This window comes from Salmo salar, chromosome 13, assembly GCF_965601325.2.
Source record: "Salmo salar chromosome 13, fSalSal1, whole genome shotgun sequence".
Classification (NCBI taxonomy): Eukaryota; Metazoa; Chordata; class Actinopteri; order Salmoniformes; family Salmonidae; genus Salmo; species Salmo salar.
Genome location: NC_138303.1, coordinates 23,297,152 through 23,316,947, shown reverse-complemented (window position 1 = coordinate 23,316,947; position 19,796 = coordinate 23,297,152). Strand labels below are relative to the sequence as shown.

The 19,796-nt window shown below is 42.5% G+C and overlaps 1 protein-coding gene across 1 annotated transcript; it reads left to right on the top strand.

The window, feature by feature from the left end:
• Nucleotides 1-154: 154 nt before the first annotated feature.
• LOC106566646 (renin) lies at nucleotides 155-13,231 on the top strand. The gene is made up of 9 exons (XM_014134878.3): nucleotides 155-379; nucleotides 1,867-2,020; nucleotides 2,161-2,284; nucleotides 9,968-10,086; nucleotides 10,308-10,504; nucleotides 11,603-11,725; nucleotides 12,075-12,219; nucleotides 12,333-12,431; nucleotides 12,609-13,231. The coding sequence occupies exons 1-9, from the start codon at nucleotides 303-305 to the stop codon at nucleotides 12,768-12,770; spliced, it is 1,200 nt and encodes a 399-aa protein (XP_013990353.3). The 5' UTR covers nucleotides 155-302; the 3' UTR covers nucleotides 12,771-13,231.
• The last annotated feature ends 6,565 nt before the right edge of the window (nucleotides 13,232-19,796 follow it).

The following is a 19,796-nucleotide window of genomic DNA, read 5'->3' as shown; positions in this document are numbered from 1 at the left end:
CTCTCGCTCTCTCTCATCCCTGCTTTCTGTCTCCAATCTGTTCCCAAGGGTCACAGTTCACATCTCACTCTGGGACCTGTTTATCAAGGGAGGGCTGGGTGAGGTAGAAGGGAGGGAAAGGGTTGGTGGACTCTTTTAGGAAAGCTCAGAGCTGGTATAAAAAGAGTAGACAGAGAGGGGCCAATCATTCAGAAGATCAGATGTACAACTAGCTGGTTTGCCTGGAGGAACGGTACAAGGAAACACAAGTTAACTCTGTTAACTTAATCTCCTCGGATATTCCTTCACACTCCAGGGTCTCCATGGCCCTGCTGATGCAATGCTGTGTGTGTGTGATTACTCTGTCACTGACGATGACAACCAGCCATGCCTTACAAAGGTAACGCCATCTTTTTCTTTGTGTTTTTATCACTGTATGTTGTCTACTCTAATGTGTAATGAACCTAAATGCTATGGTCCTGATGGGGTCAACTTGGGGTCATGATAGGGGCTGCACCAAATGTTTGATGTATTATAATTGATTATGCTTATGCTGTATTAATAGAAGGGGAAGGGCTATAAGACCCCTCCCCCACTACATTTATAGGGTCCTGAACTACAGATTAGCAATATATATTAATTATAAAGTTTAGTATTGTTCCACAGTTATTTTCTAGTCTCTGCCCCTTATAAGAAACGGTCTGAGAGATGTGTGAGCTATTGCAGTCAAACATGGTGTCTGTGAAAGCGCCTCAAGGCTAAAAGAGATTCCTAGTCACAGAACCCTACAGGGGAGTGAACGAGACAAGTCAGACATACCACTATAAAGCAACTTGGGGAGTGGAAAATTACTGCTGAGCCCTTAGAAAACACTGGAACTAGTGTTCTCTCCTGCAAGTTTTTATAACTGTATATGCATGGGCATGGTCTCATGAGTTGAAGGTGTTGACGTAGGCAGTAACAGGAGTTGACTGCAAGCATATTAAAAGCAACTTGGACGTTTCCTATTTTGCAGAACTCAGAAACATCAGTTGTATGTTTGATGTTTGATCTTTGACTTCTGTCTACAGCTGTATTTTGATTAAAATGTATATGATTTATAAGTGCACATTTTGAGTAGTCCTTATTTGTTAAGTAAATAACGGAGCCTGGAAAAGTGGAACCAACAGTCCTACTCTGCAATGTGTAATGAACCTAAATGCTATGGTCCTTCTCTGCAATGTGTAACGAACCTCAATATGAAATTATTTCTGGTTAGCAATTAAATAACTTACTGGGATTATTTTCTAATTAAATGGTCAAAAATAAAACAAAATAGCTTCCTAGCAAAGAGCAATTTCTCAATAATTTTTCGAGGACTGTCTGGGAGTGATCTGAGTGGGGAGCGGAAAACTGAAAACTATTGGCAGAGGTTTGGAACTCTATCTTACTGGTTTATTATCTTATTTACCAGGCAGGCCAAAACTCCATCCCACCAAAATAGACAAACATTTTATTTTCAAACTGCTCTTAAAATGAAAGGGTATTAACCTAATTTTCACAATTTCACAGTATTATTCCAGCCTCAATATTTATAAAAAGCAGGAAAACCATGTTGTTGACTGCTCTGTCGTTAAACTAGACAGTGAAGAAGTTTGAATGGATACTTTGAGGTGTTTTATCCATTTAAACCAGACAATGTTTCTAAACTAAATCAATTGAGAATGTGTATTTTTGGCAGAGCTGTAGAAACAACGTTTACAGACATGGTGACACATGGTCTCATGTTAACAATGGTCCATGATTGCAGAATGCATTGTATACCCCCCAGTCCCATCCCACCCCTGCTCACTTCCTATGTATCATTCTATTGGATGATCTTTCCTCACTGTCATCATATCTAATCAGGATCAGTCTGAAGAAGATGCCCTCCATAAGAGAAACCCTACATGAGATGGGCGTGTCCCCAGCGCAGTTATTCGCTGAATTGGCCCAGAAGAGCAAAGATGACCTCTCCCCCAGCAACGGGACAGCCCCCACCCCCCTCACCAACTACCTGGATGTGAGAGACACTGCACTGACCACCCATACTGTAGATGCAATTGACATGGAAACATTATGTTCCAAATGAGAGAACACAAAGCACGTGCCAAACTCAGTTGAGTCAATTATTCATTGCTGCTTCTTCTCTCTGCTCCTCAGACCCAGTACTATGGGGAGATCAGTATTGGTTCTCCTGCCCAGATGTTCAACGTAGTGTTTGATACAGGCTCAGCCAACCTGTGGGTGCCCTCAAAAAGCTGTTCCCCTCTCTATACTGCCTGCTGTAAGTACAGAGCACACACCCACACACACACATTCAGAGACGTCATGTCCATAGGGGGCACAGGGGCAAGTGCCCCCTCAGATCTGTCCTCTTGGAAAAACAATGTTGTTTCTCTGTAATACTACTAGCCACCTACACATTTTATGAAGTTGGCTTTAACTAACCCAGATAAGTTTCCAATTTCCCAACCTCATAACTAGCTACCAAGAAGCCAACAATCAAGTTAGAGTAGACCGCTTATCTAACTACATGTAACTGCCAAAATAAAGGAAACACAGGGATGCGACACAATTTTTCCACGAGAAATTCCATAATTTGGTGTTTTGTTGATGGTGGTGGAAAACACTGTCTCAGGCGCCGCTCTAGAATCTCCCATAAGTGCAAGGGTGTAACTTTCACTGGGGACGGGGGGACTTGACCCCTCCCACATTCTAAAATGGAATTTTTGGCCCCCCCACCCCAGTTTTAAAATTGCACTGTGATACAAAAAGTGGCATCGGTGTGCTTTAGGACCATGCGGATGCCTCAAAGCGGTCAGTCGGCAGTTTGCCGATAACAGACGGCTGGATTTAGGACTGCGTGGACACTACAGTGTGTACGGACAGTGAAGGCAAAGCTATTATTATAGGGCCAGCACGGTGCTGTTGTCTGCAGCTGCCGTCTCTGTGTGTTGCACTTTTTCTCTGAGTTATAAAAGCAAGCAGAGCAGAAACTCGCTTCTCTTTATTTGACTGACGTAGCAGGCAAGGTAACTTTTGTTTGACTTAACAGAAAAATGTTTATTTATTCACAGTGCTGAGCTAGTAGTGTAACTGACATGTAACGCTAGCTAATGTTTCATTCTCTCTCGACTGAAGTTCTGTCTGAAGAAAATGAACTAGCTAGCTTGTAGCTACCACAACTAGTTCAGCTCTAGCCTCTAGTTGTCTGTCACGTAGCAGCATCTACTAGCTGTTGTGTGTATGGAAATGTTTGTAGCCTTTTTGTTCCATTTCAACAGAAGTAAATTGACTAGGCTAGTTTTTGCCAGTTGATGTACCATTAGAGCTAGCTAGCTCACTAACTTTACTATTATTTTTGCCTCAATCACGCTAGACCTGAATCAAATGATGAAACCAGTGGCCAAACTGAAGACCAATATGCTGACGTTTTTTTACAGTGCAATGTGAGTTTTTATTAGTCAGTATAGCAATGTAACGGCTATTGATCTGTCAGTTTCCATAGCTAATTCTCTACTTTTCACATGGACACGGTATAAACAGCTCTACAGGCTACAGTGTCATGGTGCACAGTCAGTACACAACACTATGCTCATCATGTCTTAGCAGGATCAGATGGTGACAGGTGTCCCAGCAGGGTCAGACAGCCAGGGAAGACCAGTCTACAGAGCTTAAGTGAAATTTGCAGTGTATTATTATAACAATCAGTGAACGGATACAACATTACTTTTTTTGTTGATGGGTAGGCTGTAGCCTGGGATCTGGGAATAATAGTAATTTCAATTATTGAACCATTGATTCTATTCTTGGATAATATAATGTATAAATGTACATCATGGTAATACATTGTCATGCCTCTGAGTAGGATCAGATGGTGACAGGGGTCTCAGCAGGTCAGGCAACCATGGGGAGACCAGTCTGTGACGACACTGAGGTTAACTTTTTTTGCAGAAACAACATTTTATTAACACTGGACAAGCCGGAAGCTTCAAAGATTGAAACTATTTTAAGGCAGTGTAACAACCCTGTAAAGTTGATTTCTAAACTGGATCAATGGTTGATAGAGGCTTTTCCCGATGACACAAAACAGGTCAAACAAAAACGTGAGGAAGACCTGGGAGGCACTATTGATAATGATGAATGTATACAGATATGTCATGGATATAATCTCAGACATAAATTACTGCAGTTTAAAACCATCCATAGAACATCATATATACTAGTTAAACGTAATATCATGCACTCAGAAATATAATTCCTCTGCTGAAGGTGTAAAACATAAAAGAGGACATACTGTATTTGAATATGTTATGATCTTGTGAAGGCAAAGATGATGTTCTTTAATCTCAGCATGTCTACAGATTTCCCCTTGTTACGGGAATTAAGTTATCAATGTTCTTAAAACCTCTCTGGGCTAGGTGGGACGTTTGCGTCCCACTCTGTTCAACAGCCAGTGGAATCGCGTGGCGCGAAATACAAAAACCTCAAAAATGCTATAACTTCAATTTCTCAAACATATGACTATTTAACACCATTTGAAAGATAAGACTCTCGTTAATCTAACCACATTGTCCGATTTCAAAAAGGCTTTACAGCAAAAGCAAAACATTAGATTATGTCAGGGGAGTACCCTGCCAAAAATAATCACACAGCCATTTTCAAAGCAAGCATATATATCACAAAAACCCAAACCACAGCTAAATGCAGCACTAACCTTTGATCTTCATCAGATGACAATCCTAGGACATTATGTTATACAATACATGCATGTTTTGTTCAATCAAGTTTATATTAATATCAAAAAACAGCTTTTTACATTAGCATGTGACGTTCAGAACTAGCATACCCACCGCAAACTTCCGGTGAATTTACTAAATTACTCACCATAAACGTTGACAAAATACATAACAATTATTTTAAGAATTATAGATACAGAACTCCTTTATGCATTCGCTATGTCAGATTTTAAAATAGCTTTTCGGCGAAAGCACATTTTGCAATATTCTGACTACATAGCTCAGCCATCACGGCTAGCTAATTTGACACCCGCCAAGTTTGGGGCAACCTAAACTCAGAATTACTATTAGAAAAATTGGATTACCTTTGCTGTTCTTTGTCAGAATGCACTCCCAGGACTTCTACTTCAACAACAAATGTTGTTTTGTTCGTGCGTTCAGGTCACTATCCAAAGGGTAACGCGCGAGCGCATTTAGTGACAAAAAAATTCAAAATGTTCCTTTACCGTATTTAGAAGCATGTCAAACGCTGTTTAAAATCCATTTTTATGCAATTTTTCTCATAAAATAGCAATAATATTCCAACCGGACAACGTTGTATTCATTCAAAGAGTGAAAGAAAAAAATGTCAAGGTCTCGTGAACGCGCATCTCCAGTCTCTCTGTCACCAGGCAGTCCACTGACAAACTCTGCTGCTGTTATCTGCCCAGAGACAGGAGACGCATCATTCCACTTTCTGAAGGCTTTAGAGATCCAATGGAAGCCTTAGAAAGTGGCATGTAACAGCACAGATACTGTAATTTCGATAGAGATGCAACAGAAGGACTACAAATTGTCAGACAGGCCACTTCCTGCTTGTAATTTTCTCAGGTTTTTGCCTGCCATATGAGTTCTGTTATACTCACAGACACCATTCAAACAGTTTTAGAAACTTTAGAGTGTTTTCTATCCAAATCTACTAATAATATGCATATTCTCGTTTCTGGGCAAGAGTAGTAACCAGTTTAAATCGGGTACATTTTTTTATCCGGCCACCTATCCCAGACAGGTTAAACCGAACTTCAAATTAACTACTCAGTTTGTACACCAGAAGTTGTAAGGTTCTGGTTGAAGGAAACAGACTGAGACCCAGCCTACAATGATCAGAACGTTTATTTACGAGAGCTCTAAAATCCATACAATGCACACAGCCTTTTATATTACACATATCGTCATACAAATGCCCCTCCTCTTCTCTAACACTGACGATGCAGTTTACAAACTTTTCTACAACACATACATTGTTTATCATATCTTGCACCTGGGACCTAATCTACTGTAGCCTCAATGTTTCTCCCCTCCCCGGGACAGGGAGACCTTCTTCCTGTTATCAGTTCCTCTGTGGTCACAAGTTGACTGCTGTCTGTTAATAGTTCCCCTTCTCCTTGAACGTCTCACGTACATTGCTACATATTAAAGTCTCAGCTTGTCCCATGCACACACATTAGTACATTAACCTTATAATCACTCGGTTATACATTTTCAGGGTGAAATAATTTTGTCAAACCTTTAATCATATAATATCCATTACACCCCTTCTCCCTGTTTTTGGTTGCTTGGAAATGTTGATACTGGAGACTGTTATCAGAAAAAACGGTGTAACCTAGCATTAATGGCTAATGATGCATTGACATTAATTGAAAGGTTGGTTATCCTAGAACAATGTCACAATGGATGGCATAAATGTCAAGTTTTGCATCACTATATTTGATTTATTACAAGGTTAAGGGTATAATGTGAAAATGCCAAAAGGTCTGGTTGCCTTATATGGAATACTGTATGACAAAATAAATATATATATATTGAAAACATTTGATTTTTTTTTGGTCAATCTGTCGCAAATATATATTTTTTTCATGAAACACCTGTCTGATTTGCACCTGTCTCAGTGGACTAATGCATTGAGGACTCCGGGGTGACGCCACAGTCCAAGAATATGGGGATTGTGTCTCAGATGCACAAGGAACGTCTCTCTCCAGAATGCGCTCTCTCCCGCCATTTCATGGGTTCATAGTTTCATAAACTTAATTGTGTGCATTGTTCACTGTGTCTATAAATTCCCCATTACATATATCATAAGTACTAGTTTACATTTATCGTTAATTGCTATAATTTTTAATCTGTGACATTTGTTTGGTTATGGTAATTTCTTTTAATGCATTCAATTTATTATAAGTCATTTACCATTTTTCATTGTCACAGTGTCTTGAAGAACTCACAACCTATGCTACACTTGTGAGAAACAAGTTTTTGTTTATTTCATTCCATTTATGAGTTTTTGTCAATTCATTCATTGTCTTTTGTTTGAAATGCTCCAGTCAGTGGTGAGTAAGGACGCTCACCTGATTACGCATATAGAAGTAGGACTAGTCTACCTGGCCTGCGTGCAAATGTAGGTCTTTAAATGTGCCCATTTGGGGATGTCTGATAGTATTTCTAATTGTCTTGACTCACCACTCCTAATGAGCTGTTGAGCTTCTCAAAGTTATTTTTCTTCACCTTAAACAGCAAGTAAATTAAGTCTATTTTTAGAATCAATTGAGAATGACAATAGTTCCTCAAAGTATTTGAACAATGTACAGTTGAAGTCGGAAGTTTACATACACCTTAGCCAAATACACAGAGCCATGCCATACACCGAGCCATGCTAGCATACTTTGTGCCACCTCATATTTTTGGGGTGCATGATGGCCCTACACACATGCACACGCATGCGCACACACATGCAAACACATTTTAAATATTTTATTTTAATCCACTAATCAAATTTACAAAAAAAAGGATCCAACCAATTCAAAGTTCCCCGTATGCATGGCATTCAAGGATACAGAAAGCACCTCCTTCTCCAACCAGCGAGGTTGCCCACGACTGCTGAACAGAACAGTACCTACCCAATAGCTTTGCCCTAGTTTTTGTTAGGCCCGCAATCTGGAGGCCATGCACTGCAAGCCTGTGTACATGGCCGAGACTGCCAAATATCAGAGCCTCCAGCTTGCACCTACACCAGAGGGTGTCCAAGCATGCCACAAGGGGCTGGTACTTATGCAGCTTCTCTGCAATTGTCACGGCTATCGAAAGGATCGGACCAAAGTGCAGCGTGGTTGTAGTTCCACATTTTATTAAATCCGTGAAACTTTTGCAATACACAAATTAACTGAATTTACAAAAACAACAAACCGTGACGCAGAGAGAAACAAACACTACTCAAAAGATAACCCACAAAAACCCAGGAAGAAAAATCCCTACTTAAATATGATCTCCAATCAGAGGTAACGAGGACAAGCTGCCTCCAATTGGAGATCAACCCCAACATAGAAATAGAAAAACTAGAACTTAAACATAGAAATAGAAAACATGGAAAAACACAACACCCCAGTCACGCCCTGACCTACTCTACCATAGAAAATAACATCTTACTATGGTCAGGATGTGACTGTACCCCCCCCCCCCCCCCAAACGTGCAGACTCCGAATGCAACAAACCAACAAACAAAAAAACACAAAACAAAAGGCAGGGTAGGGAGGGTGAAAATTGTCTATGGCGGCTCAAATGCAGTCCACATAACCTTAACCTCCAGCATAGGAGGCGGCTCCGGTTCTGGGTGTACTCCCCGCTCCACCCGCTGATCCTTGCTGCTTTATTACCACCTGACCGTGGATCGTCGTCGAAAGACCCGGACTGTAGATCATTGCTGGAGGTTCCGGGCTGCAGACCGCCGCCGGAGACTCCGGGCTGCAGGCCGCCGCCGGAGGCTCCGGGCTGAAGAGCGTCGCCGGAGGCTCCGGGCTGAAGAGCGTCGCCGGAGGCTCCGGGCTGAAGAGCGTCGCCGGAGGCTCCGGCCTGAAGAGCGTCGCCGGAGACTCCGGGCTGAGGAGCGTCGCCGGAGGCTCCGGGCTGAGGAGCGTCGCCGGAAGCTCCGGACTAGTGACCGTTGCTGCTGGCTCCATGCCATGGATCGTCTCTACAGGTTCCGCGCCAAGGATCATCACTGGAGGCTTCTTACCATGGATTATCTCTACAAGTGCCGGGCCATGGATTATTCCTACAGGCTTCATGCCATGGTTGATCCCTACAGGCTCCGGACCATTTATTATCCCTCCAGGCTTTTTGCCAAGGATTATTTCTTCAGGTTCCGGGCCATGGATTACCTCTTCAGGCTTCGTGCCATGGAATATCCCTACAGGCTCCGGGCCATGGATCATCACTAAAGGCTTAGTGCCATGGATCATCTCTACAAGCGTCGGACCATCGATTATCACTGGAGGCTTTGTACGTGGAGCAGGAACCGGTCTCACCGGACTGGGGAGACGCACTGAGGACCGAGTGCTCAAAGCAGGCACCGGCCGTACTGGGTTATGGATGCGCACTGGAGGGAGAGCGCGAGGAGCAGGCACAAGATGTACTGTGCTATGGAGGCGCACTGGAGAGAGAGTGCGAGAGACAGGCACATGCTTACCACAAAAAGCACGGGTAGTTGACTCAGGCCTCACCCCTGGCCCAGCCAAACTACCCGTGTGCCCCCCCAAATTTTTTGTGGGGCTGCCTCTCGTTTTTCCCAGGTAGGCTCCGATATCTATCGATTACCTGGCCCCAGTTCCTCCTCTCCATCCACTCTGTATGTGACCAGGTGTCCATTTCTGCCCGGGCACGCCACTTGATCCAGTCATGGTGGGTAGTTCTGTAACGTGGGTCGTAAAACGGGGACCAAGGCGCAGCGTGTAGAGTGCTCATTTCTTAACTTTAATGAAGACACGTAAACAAAACAACAAAACGACAGCCAACAGTTCTGTCAGGTACACTTGACAAAATGGAAAACAACTACCCACAAAAACCCAGGAAGAAAAACCCCTACTTAAATATGATCTCCAATCAGAGACAACGAGGACCAGCTGCCTCCAATTGGAGATCAACATAGAAATAGAAAACCTAGAACACAAACATAGAAAAACACAAAACACCCCCTGTCATGCCCTGACCTACTCTACTATAGAAAATGACATCTTACTAGGGTCAGGACATGACAGCAATGGCCTGCTACATGTAGCCGTCAAATGAGCAGCCCACTTCCAAAATGAGCACGTCCCCCTGGCCTCCCACACACACACACATAAAACCTGTATGTTTAATTGCTTCACCAGAGATAAGGATGTTCCTGGACGATTATGACACAATGACCTTTGAACTCACAGTTACCCACAACAGATACGACGGTTCCAAGTCCCGGACGCACATCAAGAACGGGACAGGTTTCTCCATCCAGTATGCCTCTGGAAACGTCAGGGGATTCCTGAGTGAGGATGTGGTTGTGGTCAGTGTAACGTTACACCACTCTAAGAAAATAATCTTCGTACCCTTTCTCCTCATATGTTTCCTATCATCCCTTTTAAACATGCTTTTTTGTGATCAATATGGGAATAATAGTAGACATTGCCCATTAGTACTGATCTACCAAAGGATTATCTTACTAGAGGTGAAACCTGGATCTAGGTATTGAGGGACAATTTATATCTTACTCTGTGCATTCTCCAGGTGGGTGGCATCCCAGTGGTCCAGGTATTTGCAGAGGCCACAGCCCTGCCTGCCATCCCCTTCATCTTTGCCAAGTTTGACGGGGTCCTTGGGATGGGCTACCCCAACGTGGCCATCGACGGCATCACCCCTGTGTTCGACCGCATCATGTCCCAACACGTCCTCAAGGAGGAGGTCTTCTCTGTCTATTATAGCAAGTAGGTGATTTCACTGTCACTGTTCGTATAGGGCGTGATTCAGACTTGAGATAAGTAGACTTCTTTTTACTTAAAAATGGCTGCATTGGACCTTTTATCTCAATATCAAATAATTTCTACGTACCAATTATGTACCTTACTGTGATTGTTTTCAAATTGAAATGGTCAATAAGAATCAAACATAGCTTCTTAGGAAAGAGACATTTCTCAAGCAATAATTTAGCTAGGACTGTCTTTAAATGGTCTGAGTGGGGAGGGGAAAACTGAGAACTAGCTGATATTGGCAGAGAGGTTTGGAACTGTATTTCTTATTGATCTATTAACAAATTTATTGCCTGGCGGTGTCACCTGGCAGGCCAAGACTCCATCCCACCAAAACAGGCAGAAATGTCAATTTCAAACAGCTATTACACTAAAAGTGCATTATCATAATTTTCACAGTATTATACCAACCTCCTTTAAGTCCATGTTTAACAAAATATTTGCCTACTTTAGCAATGTCACTGTATTTCCAGGCTAATATAGTGAAATTTAGATGAAACAGTCATTACCCACTGGGCACGGATGTCATTTCAATGTCTACTTTTGATTTACATTTTGTTGAGTCCAGAGGAGGCTGGTGGGAAGAGCTATAGGAGGACAGGCTCATTATGATGGCTGGAATGGAATCAATAGAATGGTACCAAACACATGGAAACAACGTGTTTGACTCCAATCTGTTGACTCCATTCCAGTCATTACAATGAGCCCGTCCTCCTATAGCTCCTTCCACCAGCCTCTTCTGGTTGAGTCATCAACTATCGTGAATTCAATGTGAAATCTTATGTTGATGACTTTTTGCAAATCCAATCAGTTTTCCACATTGATTCAACATCACAAAGATTTCTTTGGTTGAAATGAAGTGGAAACAACACTGATTCAATCAGGTTTTGCCCACTGGGTGGCCCCCGTTCAGAATGACTGAGCTTATTACAACTTTTTGGCACCACTAAGGCAGAGGGCGGCTTGAGAACGTGCACAACAATGGCATGATGCAACCGATTGATGAAGATGCAACCTATGAATAGTAATCCGGGCAATTTGTTTTTCTTCTCTCAGGGACCCAATGCACAAACCAGGTGGAGAGCTAGTGATGGGAGGAACAGACCCAGAGTACTACACTGGTACCTTCAACTACATGGGCACCAGTGAGGCAGGAAAATGGGAGGTCAACATGAAAGGGTGAGATGTGACAGCTATGTGTGTATGTGTGCATGTGCAACAGTGGAGGCTGGTGGGGGGAGCTATAGGAGGACAAGCTCATTGTAATGCTAGAATGGAATAAATGCAAGGGTATCAAATATATGGAAACTACGTTTGACTCCGTTCCATTAATTCCAGTCCAGCCATTACAATGAGCCCATCCTCCTATAGCTCTTCTCACCAACCTCCACTGATGTGCAAGTTGTCTGTCTGTTTCTGTCTGTTTGTTTGTTTGTTTATCTGTGGGTCAGTATATACACATTTGCCTGTGTCAATGATCTTTACATGTGTGTGTAATTTTCTCTCTCTTTTTCTCTCTCTCTCCCAGGGTGACAGTGGGGGAGGAGATGCTGTTCTGTAAGGAAGGCTGTACGGCAGTGATTGACACAGGCTCCTCCTACATCACAGGCCCCGCCTCCTCTGTGTCTGTACTGATGAAAACCATTGGAGCCACAGAACTGGCAGAGGGAGGGGTATGTACATCACAGAGCCACAGACTGTATCTTTATTGCCTAAACAGTCTCTTAACTAACATCTTACCTTACCTTATGGGTGGAATAAGATGTGTTGTTTGTTCTCCTTTCAGTACACTGTAAACTGTGACCTGGTGAAGTCCTTACCCAGTGTCACCTTCCACCTCGGAGGCCATGAGTACTCACTCACTGAGGAGGACTACATCTTATGGGTAAGTAACGGAAATTGGCACAACTGGGATATACTGTACAGGGCAATTGTCATGTTTATCTTTGTAGCTACTATGTCATGTTTACTTTGTGTTATAGATGTGACATGTATGTTTTATAAATGCAATATTATGGAAGTCTTTATCAGTATTTTTTTATGATTTGCTCTCCGTCTGCAGCAATCTCAGTTTGGAGAGGACATCTGTAGTGTGACCTTTAGGGGTTTGGATGTGCCGCCTCCTACTGGCCCTATCTGGATCCTGGGAGCCAACTTCATCGCCCGCTACTACACAGAGTTTGACCGTCGCAACAACCGCATAGGCTTTGCCACAGCAGTCTGACAGGAGCCTCTGCGTAGCCACCAAGCTTTTACTCTCTCTTGCTCTTACTTCCTTCATACTCTCTTTGTCTCTGTTACTGTCTCTTACAATAAGCCTGTATTTCTCACTTACACTCTCTTACACTTGTCGCGTTTCTCTTTCTCTCTTTCTCTGTCTCTTTATCACAGGGCCTGCCCTTTGTCCCCATCATTTTACACTTCTTGCATTCTGCCCTGTCAAGTCATCATTTTGAATTCAATCTGTTCCAATTGCACTTTTCACCTCTTATCACCCAATCAGAATACATCTTTGTTTTTAGTTGACGATCATTGACGTGCAGCTAACAACAACTCACTTATTTTGTGTTATATATCATATGGCATGCTGATGTCATAGTTAATTTTTTTTAACAATCCTCATGTAATATCACTGTCTACATTGTCATGATGTAACAAGAATAAAGCTTGTTTATTGGAAATGTCTATATTAGTGTTATTGTCTGCAGTCAAGGAATTTTGTTTGCACTCTAAGTTCTGAGAATGTCTGTTTTTCATCAGGGGAAACTCCAGCAGAAAACAAAGTGTTCCTCATTCACTGACCGCAGAAACACGAGCATCTTAATGTCTGTACAGAAATAAACTATCCAGATGTCTTCTATTTTGAGTCACAATATTAATATGATTTATCCTCTGAAGTTGAGCTAGAGATGAATTGATATCAGACAGTGTTAAAGTCCTTAGTTCTGGCAGGCTTTGGTCTACAGAGTGTGGATCTAATGTGGGAACTGATGGCGTGAAAATAGCACACACTGTATGTGTAGGATCCAGGGGTGGATGTAGAAAACCGGTTGGGTGATTTATCTTCTGTTCTGCTGTTCCCGCCACACTGAAGATGCCTTTCACAGCATAGTGTCGTCTCTCTCTCGTTTCTCTGTCTTCGCTCTCTCTTCTCTCTATCTTTTCTCTCATTTCATTCTCTCTCTCTTCACTCTCTCTTTTCTCTCTCTTCATTCTCTCTCTTTTCTCTTTTCTCTCTCTTCACTCTTTTCTCTTCATTCTCTCTTCTCTCTATCTTTTCTCTCATTTCATTCTCTCTCTCTTCACTCTCTCTTTTCTCTCTCTTCATTCTCTCTCTTTTCTCTTTTCTCTCTCTTCACTCTTTTCTCTTCATTCAATCTTCTCTCTCTTCTCTCTATCTTATCTCTCTTTTCTCTATACCTTCTCACTTTCTTTTTTGTCTCTTCTCTCCCTCTCTCGATTATTTGTTTTCTCTCACCATGTGCCAGCTGGCTAGGTCATTATTTATAAAACGTGTATGAGCTAGTGTATTTTTCCACAACATTTGTGGACAAATAAAAATTGTCTGCCCACCATTCATACTGGTAAGAGGGGTGAAGCAATTCAACTTCAACAAAACTTAACATTTACTGTAATGTAGAGTGATTTCTCTGAAACTAAACAGGACAGGATGGAAATGTCCCATGATGTCCTCAAGGAAACATAAGGCCATTTCAGTGTACATCTCAACCACAAAGGTCAGAGGTCATGATCAATCACAGGTCGGAAAGGTCACACAACCTGTCACTGGAGGATGACTTTGAAAGTGAAACCTGCTCTGCAAACAGAATTACCGGAAGACAGACTCTGTTCTTCTTGTATCTTTAACCTCCATTATAGCTAGTAGACACACAAAGAGATAAAAAGACAATAAATGCAGTCATATTTGTTGCAAACTGTTGTGGAGTTATTTTCAGAGGGAAAGTCCGTCCGGTGATGTGGGGTATAAAGAATAAAGATACCTAGACTGGAAGACGAACAACAATTTCCTTGTCTTCATCCCGGCACATCCATGAATTGTTCACTAAGATATTATCTGGAAGGTTCACCTTAACCTTTGAGGTTAAGGTGAAGATACTAGCACTGCTACTTTTAATGCTGGTACTTTTGAACATACTGTACAAGTATTCTCTCTACATGACTCTACAAAACATCTCCATTTCATTTAGCACTAGATCTGTAGTGGCTTTAGAATGGAAGCACATGTTATGTTTTACATAATTCTATGTTGAGGAGGAATATCGAATTACCAAAGGTTATTGTCAAATATTTCCTGGAATATGCTGTGTTTATGAACTGTGGTCTGCGTTGAACCTAAGGGACACAAACCATGTTCCATCTGACCAATTCTCACAGTGGCATCATAAGGATTTGAACAGGAACTGTATTTAACCAATAGAACAGGTAATATGCATCTTGCACTTATTGTACACTATACTGATAAAAAATATAAACACAACATGCAACAATTTCAAAGATTTTACTGAGTAATAAATTAATTAGGCCCTAATCTATGGGTTTCACATGACTGGGAATACAGATATGCATCTCTTGGTCACAGATACCTTAATCAGAAACTAGTCAGTATCTGGTGTGACCACCATTTTCCTCATGCAGCACAACACATCTCCTTCGCATAGAGTTAATCAGGCTGTGGAATGTTGTCCCACTTCTCTTTATTGGCTGTGCGAAGTTGCTGGATATTGGAGGGAACTGGAACAGACTGTCGTACACGTCAATCCAATACATTATCATGCTGAAACGTGAGGGGATGGCGGAGGATGACTGGCACGACAATGGGCCTCACGATCTCATCACGTTATCTCTGTTGGAGGTGGCTTATGGTATAGAAATGAACATTCAGTTCTCTGGCAACTGCCCTGGTGGACATTCCTGCAGTCAGTATGCCAATTACATGCTCCCTCAAAACTTGAGACATCTGTGGCATTGTGTTGTGTGACAAAACTACACATTTTAGAGTGGCCTTTTATTGTCCCCAGCACACGGTGCACCTGGGTAATGATCATGCTGTTTAATCAGCTTCTTGATATGCCACACGTCAGGTGGATGGATTATCTTGGCATAGGAGAAATGCTCACTAACAGGGATATAAGCAAATTTGTGCACAAAATCTGAGATCTTTTATTTCAGCTCATGAAACATGGGGCCAACACTTTACATGTTACGTTTATATTTTTGTTACGTGTACATTACACAGGTGGAAAGAGTATTGAAATACACTATATATACAAAAGTACTGTATGTGGATATACTCATTTATTTTATTTCAGCCCCAAGCGCATTTATCTTATTCATCTGTAGTTTGTGTGTAGGGCTACATCTGTAGGTGTCTGACCACGACTATATACATTCAAAAGGCTGCCCTAACTTTTCACATTTTCAGTAGCACCTTGGGTAGTGAACCTGATTTTCTAAAATGTAAAGATAGATAGAATGTCTCCAACCCACTGTGAATGGAAGGGTGGGGTAGCAGAATTCCACTCAAATAAGATTAGTCAGCGGGCTAGTAGAGATGTGAATGCCATGATTTCCAATTGATTATTTGTGACATTATTCCCTGGGGTTATCCTGAATAAGGCGGTGTATGGTTGGGGTCAATTGTTTGATCGCAGGCCCTGGATAAAGTATTGAAAATGCCGGACCGAAAATAAAGACGGACATTCCCAAAACATATGATATATTGTAACAGGAGCCGGATGGCACTCCACACTGCCCTTTCCCACCTGGACAAAAGGAACACCTAAGTGAGAATGCTGTTCATTGACTAAAGCTCAGCCTTCAACACCATAGTGCCCACAAAGGTCATTACTAAGCTAAGGATCCTGGGACTAAACATCTCCCTCTGCAACTGGATCCTGGACTTCCTGACGGACTGCCCCCATGGTGGTAAAGGTAGGCAACAAGACATCTGCCACACTTATCCTCAACACGATGGCCACTCAGGGGTGCATGCGTAGTCCCCTCCTGTACTCCCTGTTCATCCACGACTGCATGGCCAAGCACGACTCCAACACCATCATTAAGTTTGCTGATGACACAACAGTGGTAGACCTGATCACCGACAACAATGAGACAGCCTATAGGGAGGAGGTCAGAGACCTGGCAGTGTGGTGCCAGGACAACAACCTCTCCCTAATCGTGAGCAAGACAAAGGAGATGATCGTGGCTATGAGAAAAGGAGGGCCGAAAACGCCCCCATTCACATCAACGGGGCTGTAATGGAGCGAGAGTTTCGAGCGGTTCAAGTTCCTTGGTGTCCACATCACCAACAAACTATGATGGTCCAAACACACCAAGACAGCCGTGTAGAGGGCACATCAACACCTTTTCCCTCTCAGAAGACTGAAAAGATTTGGAATGGGTCCCCAGATTCTCAAAAAGTACTACAGCTGTACCATCGAGAGCATCTTGACTGGTTGCATCACCGCCTGGTATGGCAAAAACTTAGCATCCGACCACAAGGCGCTACAGAGGGTAATGCGCACGGCCCAGTACATCATTGGGGCCAAGCTTCCTGCCATCCAGGACCTATATACTAGGCGTGTCAGAGGAAGGCCCCAAAAATGTGGGTTGTGGTCAATTTTTCACCCAAGTCATAGACTATTCTATCTAGTACCGCACGGCAAGCAGTACCGGAGTGCCAAGTCTAGGTCTAAAAGGCTCCTTATCAGCTTCTACCCCCAAGCCATAAGACTGCTAAAGAATTATTCAGATGGCCACCTGGACAATTTACATTGAACCCCCAACCCCTTTGATTGTACACTGCTGCTATTTGCTGTTTATTATCTATGCATAGTCACTTTACCCCTACCTACATGTACAAATTAGCTTGACTAACCTGTACCCCTGCACATTGACTCGATACCGGTACCCCCTGTTTATAGCCGCGGTATTGTTATTTTAGTGTGTTACTTTTTATAAAGAAATTTACTTTAGGTAATTTAGTAAATATTTTCTTAACTCTATTTCTTGAAGTGCATTGTTGGTTAAGGGCTTGTAAGTAAGCATGTCATGGTAAGGTCTACACCTGCTGTAGCCTTCCCTGTAGCTCAGTTGGTAGAGCATGGTGTTTGCAACGCGTGGTGTTCGCAACGCCAGGGTTGTGGGTTTGATTCCCACAGGGGGCCAGCACAGAAAAAATGAAATGTATGCATTCACTACTGTAAGTCGCTCTGGATAAGAGCGTCTGCTAAATGACTAAAATGTAAATGTAAATGTACCTGTTGTGTTCGGCGCATGTGACAATTACAATTTGATTGTTGATTTGGCACCTAATCCATTGTTGGGTTAATTTTTGACATCCTGCTTCTTGACAGATGCAGACAGTGAAAGGTTTTAAATTTAATCAAACTGTGTCTTACACAAATAAACAATGTATGAATAAGTTTAATGGAGGATTGCCTCGTGTCTTCCGATATTTCTGTTGCCATTTCTTTCTCCCAGGAAGCCTTTGTCTTTACCAATGACAGGCTTCTCATGTTTTGGATGGTTTTGTATATTCTGGAGATGTTTCCCCTAGCACTGGGGTTATTCTGAGTGTTAGCCAATGATGCTCCTGGGTGGAAGAGATGGGAACAGGTTGAGATGCTTTGAAGCATAGCTCCGTATTTGTAAGTATCTGAAAAAAATGAAATTGTGTTTGCTTTTCAGGAATTCTGGAAGTTTGGGAAGAGATCAACAAGGGTCAAAATTCCATTTTGATATCATTGCTTGAATGCGGAATCAGTTAATGGTTAATGGTTGGAAATAGAAGTTGGCACATAACAGCATAGGAGTGATCATCTCTTTCAGACCAAAATTACTTCTGAACTGTGTCCATATCTTCGAGGCGCCTTTCACTTCTACGGGGTTCCCTGTGTGGGAGGTTAGTCCGATGCTTATTTGGGAGCAGAGTAGCGAGAGTGGAACGATAGGAGAGCATGAGTCTTTTTTCATAACAGACAATATACTGTACATTCATGCTTGTTTTTATATGTGTATGTCCAATAGGCAGAAATGTATTTTTCCCCCAAGAAACGCACCTACACCCTCGAGATCAAAATCGAGGGTGTAGAAATTTATTACAGAAAAGATGGTTTTATTTTTCGGTTGTTCGAGAACTGATTTACAGATTCTCGGTTTCTTGTTGTTCCAAATGAAAGATGTTATGATTTGGTCAAGAGACTTAAAAAAAGAGGTGGGAATGAAAATGTGTCATGTCTAGAAATTATTTGCAAAATATTGGACAACGTTACAATTTTGATGGAATTAATGCGGCCTGAGGAGGAGATTGGCAGCATGGGCCGTCAACCTCATTGTACTATAGTTCTGGGTTAATTCTATACCAAGGTAGATGAAGGGGTTATTTTAAAGGGAATTCCATTGAAAGATGCACAAGATGCTGTGTCATTCACTGGGAATATAATCCTTTGGTTCAGGTTCAGCTTGTAACCTTCCTGTAGCACTAATTCCAAAAGGTTTTGGGACACTGTAAAGTCCATGGAGAATAAGAGCACCTCCTCCCAGCAGTCCACTGCACTGAGGCTAGGAAACACTGTCTCCACCAATAAATCTACGATAATCGAGAATTTCAATAAGAATTTTTCAACAGCCAGCCATGCTTTCCACCTGGCTACCCCTACCCCGGCCAACAGCTCTGCACCCCCCACAGCAACCTGCTCAAGCCCCCCCCCCCCCTTCTCCTTCACCCAAATCCAGACAGGTGATGTTCTGAAAGAGCTGAAAAATCTGGACCCCTACAAATCAGCTGGGCTAGACAAAATTATCTGCCGAAATTGTTGCAACCCCTATTACTAGCCTGTTCAACCTCTCTTTCGTGTCGTCTGAGATTCCCAAAGATTGGAAAGCAGCTGCAGTCATCCCCCTCTTCAAAGGGGGGGACACTCTTGACCCAAACTGCTACAGACCTATATCTATCCTACCCTGCCTTTCTAAGGTCTTCGAAATCCATGTCAACAAACAGATTAGCGATCATTTCGAATCCAACCGCACCTTCTCCGCTATGCAATCTGGTTTCAGAGCTGGTCATGGGTGCACCTCAGCCACGCTCAAGATCCTAAACGATATCTTAACCGCCATCGATAAGAAACAATACTGTGCAGCCATATTCATTGATCTGGCCAAGGCTTTCGACTCTGTCAATCACCACATCCTCATTGGCAGACTCAATAGCCTTGGCTTCTCAAATGAT

Bases quoted from the DNA above. Each gene is read 5' to 3' on its own strand.
- LOC106566646 (XM_014134878.3), top strand. From the start codon at position 303: ATGGCCCTGCTGATGCAATGCTGTGTGTGTGTGATTACTCTGTCACTG. The intron at 10,505-11,602 runs GTAGGTGATTTC...TTCTTCTCTCAG, and splicing joins TTCTCTGTCTATTATAGCAA to GGACCCAATGCACAAACCAG. The intron at 11,726-12,074 runs GTGAGATGTGAC...TCTCTCTCCCAG, and splicing joins TGGGAGGTCAACATGAAAGG to GGTGACAGTGGGGGAGGAGA.